At 40.2% G+C, this 15,671-nt stretch overlaps 1 protein-coding gene across 2 annotated transcripts in view; it reads right to left on the minus strand.

Moving 5' to 3' along the window:
• The window catches only part of LOC134347887 (interleukin-10 receptor subunit beta-like), a 34,035-nt gene extending 18,922 nt beyond the window's left edge, over nucleotides 1-15,113 (minus strand). The window contains exons 1-6 of one of the 2 annotated variants that reach the window (XM_063050465.1): nucleotides 14,804-14,963; nucleotides 6,716-6,788; nucleotides 5,396-5,505; nucleotides 3,567-3,696; nucleotides 1,356-1,528; nucleotides 684-865 (exon numbers count right to left, since the gene is read on the minus strand). In XM_063050465.1, coding sequence (XP_062906535.1) covers nucleotides 684-865; nucleotides 1,356-1,528; nucleotides 3,567-3,696; nucleotides 5,396-5,504 — 594 coding nt within the window. In that variant the 5' untranslated portion in view covers nucleotide 5,505; nucleotides 6,716-6,788; nucleotides 14,804-14,963. The other variant, XM_063050464.1, reaches the window with a different exon arrangement.
• Nucleotides 15,114-15,671: the final 558 nt, after the last annotated feature.

Genomic DNA, 15,671 nt, shown 5'->3' on the forward strand with positions numbered 1-15,671 from the left:
CGTAGGTGGGAGAGGAGCTGGGGGGGACTATGGGGTTTTTGTGTTTATCTGTCGTTCATTCTTAGGGCCACTTCTCTATTTCCGTGGATGTTTGCGAAGAAAAAGCATTTCAGGATGTATATTGTATACATTTCTCTGACATTAAATTGGACCTTAGAACCTTTGATGCTGCATTAGTTTAAATTAGACAGGGGATGAACAACTTTGTGTTCCAATAATATCTCAGGTGAGGGGAGGGGGAGAGAAAAAAGAAACATATCCAAAATTCAGAGAGAAGTGCTGATGAAATAAATAATTTTGTCTGGGAATAAATTAACTTGCACTTACAATGTATGATCTTGTATTCTATAATTTTTAACATGATTTTAAATTAAAATTGAAAACACCCTATAAAAATGTCAAAAAGTAATTTAAATCTACCTTTAACAATCAGATTGCAATAATCAGAATGGACCCTTTTTCTGAATCACATTAAGCTCCTCAGGTTTCAGCAATGATTTTATTTGATAAAGTGGGTGGACTGCACAGGGGGTCGGGTTTGGGGAGGTGGACAATGGAATGGCAATATCCCAAGAGGAAACAATTAGAGAGTCAAAATGAAAATGGTCCTTTTATAAAAAGTGTTGTTTATCCTATCATAAGAAATTAAATACAGCATTTTGGAATTTTTTAAAAAAACCTACCTTTTCCAACTTTCCATCTTTATATATGGTAATGTGATATGACAATGTCATGTAGATATCTACCAATGACTGAACACTTAAGCTGTGTGCAATAAGTGGTGGGAGTGTTGGAATATCAAAAGTCACATTAAGAACTCCAACAAGGGATTCCATGAGCTCAACATTAAGTGGCCGTATGCGTGCTGTAGGTGAAAAATAAAACAAATTAAGAAAAAATATTTTGATTGAGCACTTGCATTTGACTAAAAAAGCATATAGTACTATTTAGTAATAAAAATATAGATGTATTAGAATTAAACAGAGCAAAAGTTTACTTAACATAATTTCTATTAAAATTTAATTCAGTGTACATTAAACTTACTAATAAACCATTGAAATTTAGTTAAATTTTAGGGCAAATAAAATGTGTGATAATTATTGCTAAGGGCTGGTGGTATCAGTTAAAGTTCAGTCTATACAATCATTGAACATTTCACCCCAAAATAAACAAAAGACTGGAAAGAACATACATAAATAGACAAAAAACAGTTTAAGATGTTATAGAGGAGAATAGGCAAGTGTAATTATCTATATTACTTTGTATTTTTTCAAACATAATGAAATTTATAAGCAATAAAGCAGGCAAGGTAAATGGTTAAGAAAAACTATCATAGACAAGGTTAGCCAGCTTACTATCTTCATATGGTTGAAACTGGTGATCCATATCAGTCCAGTTGGATTCATCATTTTTGGTAACTGCTTTAACTCGTGGCCAGTAGTTCCCATAGATGTCACTAAAGCTATCTGTTAGATCACAGGTTCGGTTCATGATCAGAATGCATGCATTGAATGATTGATGCAGTGCGCTGTTTGGAATTGAAGAAAACTACGTGAATATCTTAGCTGCAACCAAATGTCAGAGAAACTGATCATGCTACAAATGACTACATGCAAACACAGACTTTGGTTAAGAATTAACCTACAACAAAATGCACATAAAGTATACATTAAATAACAAGTCCTTGGAGAAGATATTAAAGAATGATTTGCTGTAAACATACAAAATGGAACACAAAACAGTACAACACAGGTGCTTTGCCTCACAGTATTGTACCAACCTTTTAACCTGCTCCAAAATCAATCCAATGCATCTCTGCTGTATAGCTCTTCATTTTTATTTTATCCATGTATTTAAGAGTCTCTTCAATCCCCCTAAGGTATCTGCCTCTATCACCACCCTGGTGGCACGTTCCGTGCACCCACCACTCTTTAAAAAAAATCTATCTGACAGACCACATATTTTCCACCAATCACCTTAAAATTAAGCCCTCTTGTATTAGCCAGTTCCACCTTGGAAAAAAGGAGCTGGCTGTTCACTCTATTTATGTCTCTTATCATCTTATTTACCTCTCATCCTCCTTTGTTCTAAAAAGAAAAGCCCCAAGTTGCTCAACCTTTTCTCATAAGACATGCTCTCTAACCAAGGCAGCATCCTGGCAAATCTCCTCTGCGCTCTAAAACTTTCACATCCTTTGTACAATGAGGTGACAAGAACTGAACACAATACCCCTTGTGGCTCTTGAACTCAATCTTCTGATTTATGAAGGCCAACAAACTATGTGCTGCCTTAAACCATACCCTATCAACTTGCACGGCAACTCCTAGAGATCTATGAATGTGGACATCAAGGTTCCCGTTCCTCCACACTAAGAATTTTGCCATTAACCCTGTATTCTGCCTTCATGTTTAACCTTCCAAAGTTACTTTGGAAATCACTTAACACTTTTTTAAAAAAAGATTGAACTCCATCTGTCACTTCTCTGCCCAGTTCTACATCTTGTCAAAGTCATATTGACAACCTTCTACACTATCCACAACACCATCAACCTTTGTCTCATCAGCAACATACTAACACACCTTTCCATTTCTTCATCCAAGTCATTTATAAAAATTACAAAGAGCAAAGATCCCAGAACAGATCCTTGCAGAAAACCACTGGTCACTGATTGATGATCTGTCTGCTTCAACTTCAAAAACCAACCAAGGTGAAAACTAAAGGCAGGTATAACAACTGGAAACTGATCTGGACAATGACTATGTTATCCTTAAAATAAAACTGGAATTATTTGTTTAAAGCAAAAAAGAAATTTCATCCACCATTTCGTACTGGATAAGCAGTCTGATAACAGAGCAAGTTGAGGGGTGGGACAGGGTATCTTGAACGTACTTCTGTAATTTATACCCATGTCAATGATGATTTTGTTTTAAATAGCACACAGTGGGAGGGAATAGGATTAATAATTGTTCCTTAGAAGATATGAATTAGCTGGCTAGGCTAAGAGAAAGAAGCAGTTAATGATGATGCTCTAGCTACTACAAGACAAATAATAAAAAACAGGTGAGAGAAAGCAATCAAGGCAAACAAGGGGTTAAAAGACATGGAGGGGTTATGTTTGAATGACTATAGGATGATTGAAAAGGACAAGATAATGCACTTTGGAGACGTTATCACTTTTGTTACAGATATTTTTAGACTGTGACAAGAACTGAATTTTGACTGGAGAAATCAGATACGGAATTTCAAGCAAGGATGGAGTTAGTCAGCAGTAAGTTACAGCAGGAAAGGAATGGTGAAGCTGGCACAAAAGTTGGCAAGATTAGCTAATAATACAAAATTGTTAAAAGTCTGGAAGAAACTCTTTTTTATTAAATGAAGCAGAAAATTTAGAAATAAATCTCAATCAGGTAAGTAAAACAATTTTGCTGTCGCGCACAGGTGCTTTATTATCACACTGACCTTGCTGAGCCCTTTTTCTTCACGGCTTCCACCCCTACATAAACTTGGCTCCCATAGTTTACATATTTATGATTTGAGAGGGAAGTAACGTACTGAAAGGTGCAAACCTGTAAGAGAAGTATCCCACTATGTAGCGGGTGGTCAGTGGAGCATCTTCTCCCGGTTCCCATGTCAGGATATGAATGAAGTTTTCTGACACAATTGATAAGTTGCGAGGTGGATTTAGCAGACCAGTAACTAAAACAAGAGAAACAAAAATCCTTCAGTATAAACATTAACTGAGCAAACTTCTTGGTGTTGGCTATGCTTTGCTGTAGTCGGTAGAACTATACTCGACCACGGACATGCTGAGTTATAACACGCTCAAATATAGTGAACAAATTCAGTCCTGGCTGCTTCCACACCAGTAAACTCAATGCCAGTCACCGGTGCAGGACAAATTCAGTAAGAGGTGTCTGTGTGTTCCTCATTCCATTGCCCCTGAGGAAGGTGAAAAAGGATGGGGATGGGTAGGGAAGAACGGCGTGGATGGCAAATCAATAGAGTCAAATGGCTCTCTGCTCCACACTTGTCTCAGATTGCAGGGCCAGAGCAGTAGACTAAATCCATTCAATTTAACATTATGTGCATGCCCAAGGAAAAGGGATTTAATTTGCTCAAATATATTCTAATTTCATTGCATTCCATTACGTACCAATAATTTAAAAACTGCGCTCCAATAAAACTGGATTCCTCTCATCTTTCTCCAACACCAGTTTCATCTAGCTAATTCACGCTGATACAATTTTATTTCTATGCGATATTGACTATCCTGCTGTACATACTATTTACACATCTCAGCTTGCTCCAACTTTCCAGAATGCCTGAACTACAGGGGAAGTACAGGTAAGCAATCAGGCGCAAGATGGTAATGAAGTAGATAGTCAGGACAGGAGTCCATACTCTCATACTAGGGAACTTAATAGTCATACAACAATGGGGTAGAAGCTATCCTTCAGCATGGTGGTACATGCTTTCAGGTTTTTGTATCTTCTGTTCAATGAAAGAGGGCAAAAGATAGAATATTCGGGGTGGGGTCTTTGAACACGCTAGCAGCTTTATTGAAGCAGCGAGGAATATGGACAGAGTCCATGGGGGTGGCGGGGGAGAGAGACTGGCTCTGTGAAGTGCTGAGATGCAAACACAATTCTCTGCTGTTTCTGAATGTCACATGCAGAGCAGTTGCCATACCAAAAGCACACAGGTAGGATGCTTTCCATGGTACATAAATAAAGATTACTAAGTGTCAATAAGGACATGGAAAATGTCTTTAGTTTCCTGAGGAAGTAAAGGCATTGGTGAGCTTTCTTGGCTGTGGCATCAACATAGTTGGACCAGGAGAGGCTACGACTGATGTTCACTCATACGAACCTGAAGTTCTCAACCTCAACACCATTGATTTAAACACCACCTACAGCGGCTCTTCACCTATTCCGCAAGTTTCAACTTCAAAAATTGAACATGTATCAAAACACCAATTCGGCTCAATTCTATTATTTGCCAATTCCTGAATAGCGAACTTCAGAGTATTTCCTACCACTAATGTTAAGTCAATTCATCCGAGGTGGCAACACCATTAACGGTACAAATATCCATCTATATTTCAGGGCAGATTACTTAAATGGATCAATGCCAGATTTACGATCAGCACCAAGCCAGGAACTGGGAAGGCATTTCTAGAACACAAGCTGAAATCATTTTCAAATATTTATAAATTTATATATGATTTTGAAGTAAAAACTTAACACAAAATAAACACTATTTTTGTAAGTAGTACAATTTAAAAGAATCAAAGGATAAATATTTAAATACGTATCTGGAATATGCTAACCATGCAATGCAGTGAACACCCAAACAAAGATATTTTGATACTTTAAACTTGATACAAAATATTTACCAGGATCAACAAAATAAAGGTGATACAGGAGGCCCAAAACTTGAAACAACTTCAAGCTGTTTAAAACATCACTTCTCTTTTTTGACTGGATGCCGTCTTCTTTTTTCATCCTATTAACAAAGGAAATTAAAACAGATAACTATATCATTAATGTGCAAGTTGAAGCTCGAATTAACCAGTATCTTGAACCAGAAAATGAAGTTAACTACCTGAATCATTTTGGACCCATTACTTGATCTAACATATTAAAAAAATAATTCATTGCATACAGGCAACAGTTAATGTGCACTCTCAAGTAGTCTTGAAATGAGTGGCCTGCTGGGCCATTTCAGAGGGCAGTCGAGAGTACAAGTATATAGCAGTGGATCCACAGTCATAAATCCAATATCTATCTTATATTATCCGAATCAGGTTTAATATCACTGGCATGTGTCATTAAATTTGTAGCTTTGAGGCAGCAGTACATTGCAATGCATATTAAAAACTATAAATTATACTCAAATTTATTTTTCATATGTACTAAGTAGTACAAAAAGAGAGCAAAAAAAAACCTGAGGCAGTGTTCGTGGGCTCATTGTCCATTCAGAAATCTGATGGTGGAGGGGAAGAAGCTGTTCATAAAACAGAGTGAACCTTCAGGCTCCTGTACCTCGTCCTTGATGGTAGCAATGAGAAGAGGGCTTGTCCTAAGTGGCAAGGGTCCTTAATGACGGATGCTGCCTTTGAGCCATCGCCTTTTGAAGGTGTCAATAGACAATAGGTGCAGGAGTAGGCCATTCAGCCCCTCGAGCCTGCAGCACCATTCACTATGATCATGGTTGATCACCCACAATCAGTACCCTGTTCCTGCCTTCTCCTGTCCTGGATGCTGGGGAGGCTACTGCCCACGATGGAGGATACACATACATCATATTGTGGAATAAAGGCAGATTTCCTATCAAGTTACTGATGAACTATTCATTACTTCTGAAATGATAACCCAGTAATCACCATTATTGGTACAAACAGTTTTAATTCTAACTCACAGACATAATTGAATTCGATCTACTAGAGGGAGTCTGAACTGCTGTTACTGGATCATCAGCCAAGGCTCGTTCTCAGCAACTTTAACTACCTTGCTACCTTTCCCTGCATTTTATTTCATTAATAGGACTTAGAAATTAATATTCATCGCTCGTTTCAAATGAAGTAATATGCTCTAATCAGTTTGGAAATGCTCACTTTAACAAGTCTGTACTCTTCAGCCATTCAAACCATCCAAAATGCATCAAAAATCCTTAAAGGGTTTTAAGTTGTTGAACTGTAATATCCGATACCTACCTTCTGCCCTGATGAGCCCGTCAAGCATTGCTCCAAATGTAGTGAGGTTACCTAATGTCCAACATGGCCGTTACTGAAACGATAACACAAAATTAGTGTATCATTTTTGTCATGAGGAAATTCACTCCCTCCCTCCAAAAAAATTACCCAATAATAAAACCAGATGGTGTTAAGATACAAGAGCAAAAGAAGAAAAGGCTACAGCCCATATTGGGATGCCACAGCTAACAGAGTACCTGCCCCAGAACTCCAGCAACCCAGGTTCAACCCTGAGCTCCCATGCCACGTTCACTTGGAGAACACTGACTATAATCCTGGTGATTGTGCAAGTTCCCTTCAGGTACTCCAGTTTCTGATAATAGGTTATCTGGCTCCTGAAAGTGGCCCTGAGGTAAACTTGAATCACAGAAGGATGACTGACAGCTGCGGCAGCACTGGATGCCATGACCTCCTGCAAAGCAAAAACAAGCTCTTTGCGGGCAGCTAACAAAACTGTTTCTAAATATATCTTTTTGGATGATCATCACTGCAATCTGCAGCCTGTAATTTCCCTTCGGAGGCTGTGCTTTCAGACTGCCTGTACAACCTAGCATTTTTGCAGTACCCTGAAGGATCCAGCAAACTGGACTTCCAGAATACAGATTTGGCCGCAGTGGCCACTGCTAGAGCGGAATTTTGGCAGGATTGACGCGGTGAGGCCTAGGCAGGCCCAAGAGCAAAACACAAATCAATGTTCAGCTGATTTAAGCGCCAAGCCAGAGTGAAAAGATTAAGGTGTCAAAGCCGAGGTCAAGGGACGAACTGGTGTTCAGCCAGTGAGGTTTTACTCACCTCAAGCGCTGAACTGACCCTGCAGCCATCAGCACTCACCCCAGCGCTGAACTGGCTCTGTGGCTGTCGACTCACTTTTGCTGACTCTGCATTTCATGTTCTGTGTATTATTTGCTTATTTTTACTGTTTACATGATTTGTTTTCTCCCCCCCCCCCCGCCACACACTGAATGTTCAACGGTCTTTGTGGTGTGGGGTTTAGTGTTCTGTGACCGCCTGCAAGAAGATGAATCTCAGGGTGCAGGCCACAACTACACAGTCAGTTCAGGGTTTTTTTTAAATTTATTCATTTATGGGATGTGGTGTTGCCAGCTTAGCCAGCATTTATTGCCCATCCCTAGGTATACGTACTTTGATAATAAATATACTCAAGCTACATAAATGAGAAAAATTCCCAAATACATTCAACGCTTTTTATACTTGCTTTGATCAATAGAACATGGAGGTACCTTCACAAACTCCCAGTCCCTGACAATGCCGTGATCTCAGTCTCTAAGGACATCCTTCAGGAGGGTGAATCCACAGAAAACACCTGGCCCAGACAGTGTACCTAGCAGAGTACCGAAGACTTGTGCTAATCAACTGACTGGGGTGTTTAACTGCTCACTGGCAGTCTGAGGTACCCACCTGCATCAAGCAGGCTTCAGTCATAGCAGTGCACAAGAAGAATATGGTAACCTGACCCAATGACTATCATCCAGTAGCACATATCCAGTGTCATAAAGTACATCAGCATCTGCCTAAGGAATTACTTGGATCTGCTTCAATTTGCCTACCATCACAACAGGTTAACGGCAGATGCCATTTCCTTGGCTCTTTCTTCAGCTCTGGAACACCTGGGCAGTGAAGATGCATACATCAGGATACTCTTCACTGACTACAGCTCAGCATTCATCACCTAGCATCCCCTCAAGACTAAACACTAAGCTCCAAGACCTGGGCCTTGGTATTTCCCAGTTCAACTGGGTCCTCGATTTCTTTACTTGCAGACCCCAGTCAGTACAGATTGGCAACACCTTCTCCACACTCAACATCAACACAGTCTCACCACACGGATGTGTGCTTTGCTCCTGCTTTATTCGCTTTAGATGTGAGCATGTGGCTTAGTACAGTGCCAGTGCCACATTCAAGTTTGCTGGCGATGCCACTGTCTTTGACCACATCAAACGTGGCGACGGATCGGCATATACAATAGGAAGGAACATCTAGTTGAATGGAGCCACAACAATAACCTCTCACTCAACGTCAGCAAAACCGAACACCTGGTTATTGACTACAGGAGGAAAGAGACATGAGCCACCCCTCATGAGGGGATTGGAGGTGGAGAGGGCCAGTCACTTAAAAATTCTGGGTGTTCTCTTATGAGAATATTGGTTCTGGGACCGACATGCAAGTACCAGCACAAATAAAGCTTAAGAGCGCCTCTACTTTCCTCATTGCTTGTGCAGATCAGAAACATCAATGCCCAAGAACAGAAAAGTCTACAAAAAAAAAGTGTTGGATACAACCCAGTTCAGCACAGGGAAAAGCCTCTCCACTACTGAGCACATCTACAAGCAGTGCTACACAAAAAAAAAAGCATCAACATCATCAAGGACCCCACCTTCCAGGCCATGCTCTCTTCTCACTGTTGCCGTCGAGAAGGAGGTGCAGGAGCCTTAGGCTCTACACTACCAGATTCAGGAACAGTTATTACCCTTCAACCACCAGACTCATAAACCAGCATGGATATCTTCACTCTTCTCATCTCTGAACTGATTCCACAACCTATGCACTCTACAACTCTTGTTCTCATATTTATTCACTGTTTTTTAAAAATCTGCACAGTTGTCTTCTTTTGCACATTGCTTGTTTGTCAGTCTTTGTAGTTTTTCATTGATTCTTTTGTATTGCTTTTGTTTTACCATGAATGTCCGCAAGATACAGGTGTTCCCCGCTTTTCGAACGTTCGCTTTACGAAAGACCTACATTAGTTACCTGTTTTCGCTAACAGAAGGTGTTTTCACTGTTACGAAAAAGGCAGCGCGTGAAAAAAAGCAGCGCGCACCTCGAGCAGCCGCTCTCCCCCAGATTCGGAGCAGCATTCTCACCGGCGTTGCCTAAACACGTACCTATGAGCAGCCGTTTGCAACATGAGTTCTAAGGTATCAGAAAAGCCTGAAAGAGCTCATAAGGGTATTGCACTTAGTGTAAAACTAGACATAATTAAACGTTTCGATCGTGGTGAACGAAGTAAGGGCAAAGTGAGTTTGACTTGTGGAAGTTGACGAAGATGATGTTGAAGAGGTTTTGGTATCCCATGACCAAGAACTGATAGATGAAGAGCTGATGCAATTGGAAGAGGAAAGGATAACAATCAAAACCGAATGCAGTAGTGAACGGACCGAAAGTAAAGTCATCCAGGAACTGAACGTGAGGCGACTGCGTGAGATTTTCGCTGCAATGATAAAGTACGACTTTAATTTTGAAAGGTTACGTCCGTTTAGGGCATATTTGCAAGATGGTTTACAAAGAACTGTATGGTAAAAAAATGCGCGAGGCTAGCAGTTAAGCATACTGTCGTTTTTCAAGCCTTCCACATCAGCCACAGCAGACGACGAACCTCGACCTTCGACATCGAAGCAGGCAGACATAGAAGAAGATGACCTGGCTGCCCTGATCAACGATGAGGTGACACCCCAGTGGTCCCAACCTCTGGGCCGCGGACAGGTACCGATTCGCGGAGAATGCAGCGGTAGCTGGGAGGCACCCAGCACGTCTTTAAGAAAAAAGCCGAAATAAACAAGCTAATTAATTAGGTGCCGCCCAGCACGTAAATGTCGGCCCAGATCAGAAGTGATTGCTGATTTCACTTGCTCTATGTAATCGGCAATTGCCTCTGATCTGGGCCGACATTTACGTGCCGAGCAGCACCGAATTAATTAGCTTGTTTATTTCGGCTTTTTTCTTAAAGATGTGCTGGGTGCGTCCTGGCTACCGCTGTACCCCTGCATGCTTCACGGATCAGTATCAGGTCACTGCCCGGAGGGTGGGGGCCACTGCACCACCCCAACCTCCAACGACTCAGCCTCACACACCATCATCAGTGTGCTTGGTACTGACTTCCTAATTCCAGTAAGTGATACTACACTGTACATACATTATTTCTACTTTATATAGGCTGTGTATTTTTATGTGTTATTTGGTATGATTTGGCAGCTTCATAGCTTAAAGGTTACTGGAGAGAGTGTTTTGCCAAGAGTGCTTGCGTGAGATTTTTGATACGGTGAACAGTGCAGGCAATCATTGTAGAGAAGTATTTCTAATGTATATAGGCTGTGTATTTATCATATTATTCCTGCTTTTACTATATATTACTGTTATTTTAGGTTTTATGTGTTATTTGGCATGATTTGGTAGGTTATTTTTGGGTCTGCGAACGCTCACAAACTTTTCCCATATAAATAAATGGTAATTGCTTCTTCGCTTTACGACATTCCAGCTTACGAACCATTTCATAGGAACGCTCTACCTTCGGATGACGGGGGAAACCTGTAATGAATCTCAAAATGCTGACATATACATACTTAAAGAATAAGTTTACTTTGAATTCTGACGTGTAGGTCAATGATGCATTCAGACGGGAGTTGATAAGAAGGTCGAAAGAAAGCAGTATTACAGTAATGGGTTTATGACTGTCTGTGATTCATTCGACAAATTAGATTTCAGTTCAATGAGTCATACTATATTCATTTTAGTCACACTTCATGTTTGCTTCCTGCAGCTGGCATTTCTCATGCTCTGCCAATCTTAATACTGCAACCCTTCTGTGAATAAGAGCAATCTTCAAATAACAATTCAGGTGTAAACAGTGGAAACTAAGGCTCCTGGTGTTCCGACAGAAAGCCTCTTCCAGTGCTGCAATTAATTTAAATATCAAGCTATTTAAAACCACATTCAACTTTAAAACATTAGTGTTAAATTAAAAAATAAAAATCAGCTGGCTTTCAAACACTTTTTCAACTGCCTTTGGTTTCATGACTGGTGCAAATCTGAGAGGGCGGATACAGAGCACCTGGCCCTTAGCTTGGCGCAGTGCAGAAGTCCAAGGATGCTACAAATCTGACGTGTAGCATTCCATCATTCTGCAGTGAGACCATGGTACATTGCAGAAGTCACTGGAACAATAAACATAAAAGATTTTGCAGATGACACTTCTTTGTGGCATGGTGCTGGTGAGTGAATGCTTGCTGCTGTTGAAAGGCTTTGCACAGGATTTAAATGTCTGATATTTGGACATTTTCAGAAGTTACAAATCGATTTGAACTTTATAAGAATTAAAGCATTTAAAAACTAAATTTGTTAAAGTACTAGAAATAAACAAAAGGTAAAATAAAGGAAGAAAATCCCATTTTACCTGACCTTAATCTTTCAATCAAGTTTGAGGGATTCATTCAGGAATGGGTTGTTACATTTCCCATTTGCTTGCTAGGCACAGGAATTAGTGAGGTCAACCCTCAAAAGAGGCTATCATTAACAGATCTGTATAGAACTACTGGCAAAAGGCATGACACCAAAATAACTACAATTCTGACTATTGATCAGTTTGAAGACACATATCTCTAGTTCAAGTTTATTGGCATTTCAACCATATACATCTATAACATCAAACTTTTCTCTGGACGATGCATATAACTCACTAACACAAGTAATGTTACCACAAACAAATCAACAGATACTATGTATTTATGCCACAAATTAAACTAAAATGCAGGAGTGCAATTAACTTTCAATTCCCTCCCACCAACTGTATCTGATTTTGTGCAGCATCGAAATAGCAGCATCTATCGATCTGTAGATTCCTAGAATTCCCATAGTCAGAAGCAGGTTTGATATCACTGGCATACGTCGTGAAATTTGTTAACTTTGTGGCAGCAGTACAATGCAATGGTAATATAGAAAACTGAATTACAGTTAATATCTATAAACTTAGTGTATTAGATAGTTAAATTAAATAAGTGTAAGTTTACATAAAATAATTAACTAAAATCTACAAGGGCAGACATTTTTTGGATAATCTGATTCTTGACCCCTATATTTTATGACTGCCTTGGCTGAATATCCACTGCCAAATGACTGAAGTCCCTGTTTGTGAATTGACTTGAAAACTCTAATGCTACCTCAGCAATGGAACACTACCTACCAGCTCTTGCACAAACATGGACTTCCCACTGATTATACAAAATAAGGCTTTTAGTACAAAAGTCTCCCACCACCAGCTGTCTGGTATAATTTATGTATATTTCTGTTCTGTGTTGTCTGAATCTATGTTCCGTTACACTGCAATTTTTCCATTGTACCTTACATACAGTGGTGCTGGAAAGTTTGTGAACCCCGTAGAATTTTCTCTATTTCTGCATAAATATGACCCAAAATGTGATCAGATCGTCATGCGAGTCCTAAAACTATATAAAGAGAACCCAATTAAAGAAATAGCACAAAAATTATACTTGTTCATTTATTTATTGAGAAAAATGATCCAATTATTACATGGATTTGTTGGAGAAAGAGTGTGAGCCTTTGCTTTCAGTAACTAGTAGGACTCCCTTGTACAGCAATAACCTCAACCAAATGTTTGATTAGTCCTGAACATCGGCTTGGAGGAATTTTAAGCCATTCATCCTTACAAAAATGCTTCACTCTGGGATGTTTGTGGGATTCCTTGCATGAACAGCTTGCTTCAGCCTCTTCCACAACATTTCTATAGGATTAATGTCAGGACTTTGACTCAGCCATTCCAAAACACAAATTTTCTTCTTTTTAAACCATTCTGTTGTTGATTTACACTTGTCTTTCAGATCATTGTCTTTTTGCATTATCCAACTTCTATTAAGCTTCAGGTGATGGACGGCTACCCTGAGATTCTCCTGTAAAATGTCTCGATACAATTTTGAGTTCATTGTTCCCTTAATGTTTGCAAACTGTCCAGGCTCTGAGGCAGCAAAGCAGCCCCAAACCATGATGCTCCTTCCACCATGCTTCACAGTTGGGATCAGGTTTTGGTGTTTGTGTGCAGTGCCCTTTCTCCTCCAAAAAAAAAGCAATGTACATTTCAGCCAAAACGTTCAACTTTTGTCTCATCTGCCCACGGAACATTGTCCCAGAAGTGTTGAAGAACATCCAGGTGGTCCTTTGCAAAATTGAGATGTGCAGCAATGTTTTTCTGGAGAGCGGTGGTTTTCTCTGTGGTGTCCTGCCATGAATACCATTCTTGGTCAGTGTTTTTTTCATTATAGAGGATACACGAACAATCTGCAGCAAGTTCTAGAGATTTCCGCAGGTCTTATGGTGTTATCCTTGGGTTTTTTTTCACCTCCTTCAGCATTGCATGTTGTGCCCTTGGTGTGATCTTAGCAGGACGTCCACTGCTAGGGAGAGTAGCAGCAGTAGTACTGTGTTTCCTCAATTTGTGGACATTTTCTCTTACTGTGGACTGATGACACTCAGGTCTTTCAGAAATGCTTTTGTAGCCTTTTCCACTTTTGTGCATCTTGACAATTCTTCTTCTAAGGTCCTCTGAAAGTTCTTTTGATCAAGGCATGGTGCACATGAAAAGATCTTTCTTCAGAACAGCAGGCTCTGTCAGTAACCTGACTTTGTGTGTCCTTTTTTTTATATAGGGCAGGGCACCTCTACAACCCGCACCTCCAGTCTCATATCACTGATTAGATACCTGACTCCAAATAGCTTTTGTAGAAGGCATTACCCCAGAGGTTCACATACTATTTCCAAATACAGTAATACTGGATCATTTTTCAATAAATAAACCAACAAGTACAAGGTTTTTTGTGTTATTTATTTAATTGGATTCTCTTTACAGGTATCTAGTTTTAGGACATGTGAAGATCTGATCACAATTTAGGTCATATATTGCAGAATTAGAGAAAATTATACAAGGTTCGCGAACTTTTTAGCACCACTGTAGGTGAAGGGGTGAAATAAATTAGTGAAGGGGTTGGATCGGTAAGCCGGCACGAAGCCAAAAGGTCAAACAGTCTCATTCTACACCTTAAAATAAACATGAAATATTAAAAATTGAACAGAAAAACTAACAAGGTCAAGAGACACGATTAAAAACTTAACTGCTTACCCAAGGATAATGAATTAGTTATTTTAAAGAGGATCAACACAAAATTGTGACTTAGGCTGAAGGATTTCACCTTCATACCACCTAATTCTATTTAAAATGAAAGTATCAGAATGCGTTCTGCTACTTACGGACAGAAGCAACCTTACTGAGGCGAAACCCTTCTCCTGCGATAGAACCCTGTATGGCTAGTCAGTCATTCCCATCCGTCCCTTGAACTTTAACCATTGATGTTTGATAACAAGCCCACCCGGTACCAACCCTCAGCGGGTCACCAGCTCATCTTAAAGCTTTTCTGTCGACAGCTTACCCGATAGTGATGAGAGATCTTCGTTGGAAATACAGCCTCATCTCCGCCCACTGCAAGCTACCCACGATGAACGAGAAAAGCTGGCCCACAGCTCCCACCCATCACGTCTCTCCCCGAGTGGGCGGGCGAACGCTCAACCTGTCAATCACAGCGCCAGCGCGTGACGTCATTACGGCGAGCACCGCCTCCGCCGTTCAGGGAGTTTCTGCTCTGTCGGAAATCAGCTGACCCCCATTTGATGGGCAGGTTTCGCGGAAACTGGTTAATAGAACCGGGGAGTGCGGTGTGCTGAAAGCGAAAGTTACTGGGTGCTTATTATAGAAGGAAACTTTCAGTGTTCCTCAACGTCATTGAGATTTGATTATTACCGTAGCTGTTGAGCGAACTTGTGTATAATATACAGTAAATGCAGGTCATGTAACAGCTATGGAGGGGAATAAACGGGTCGACATTTCAGGCCGAGACCCTTCATCAGGATCTGAGTTTCTCTAGCATTTTGAGTGTGTCGCTCGAGATACCCACCAAGTGCAGAATCTCTTGTAGTTTAAATTTTGTGTGTAAATTGGTTGTGATATCCATCATTGGGACAGTGAAAACACTTCAAATAAAGTTGCAAAAGTACTCCCTTGCCCATGTTATTTCAACATTTGCCCATTCCGGCAGGCTTTACTGTCACTTTTGTAAAGCTG

Source organism: Mobula hypostoma, chromosome 6 (genome assembly GCF_963921235.1).
Source record: "Mobula hypostoma chromosome 6, sMobHyp1.1, whole genome shotgun sequence".
NCBI classification, from domain to species: Eukaryota; Metazoa; Chordata; class Chondrichthyes; order Myliobatiformes; family Myliobatidae; genus Mobula; species Mobula hypostoma.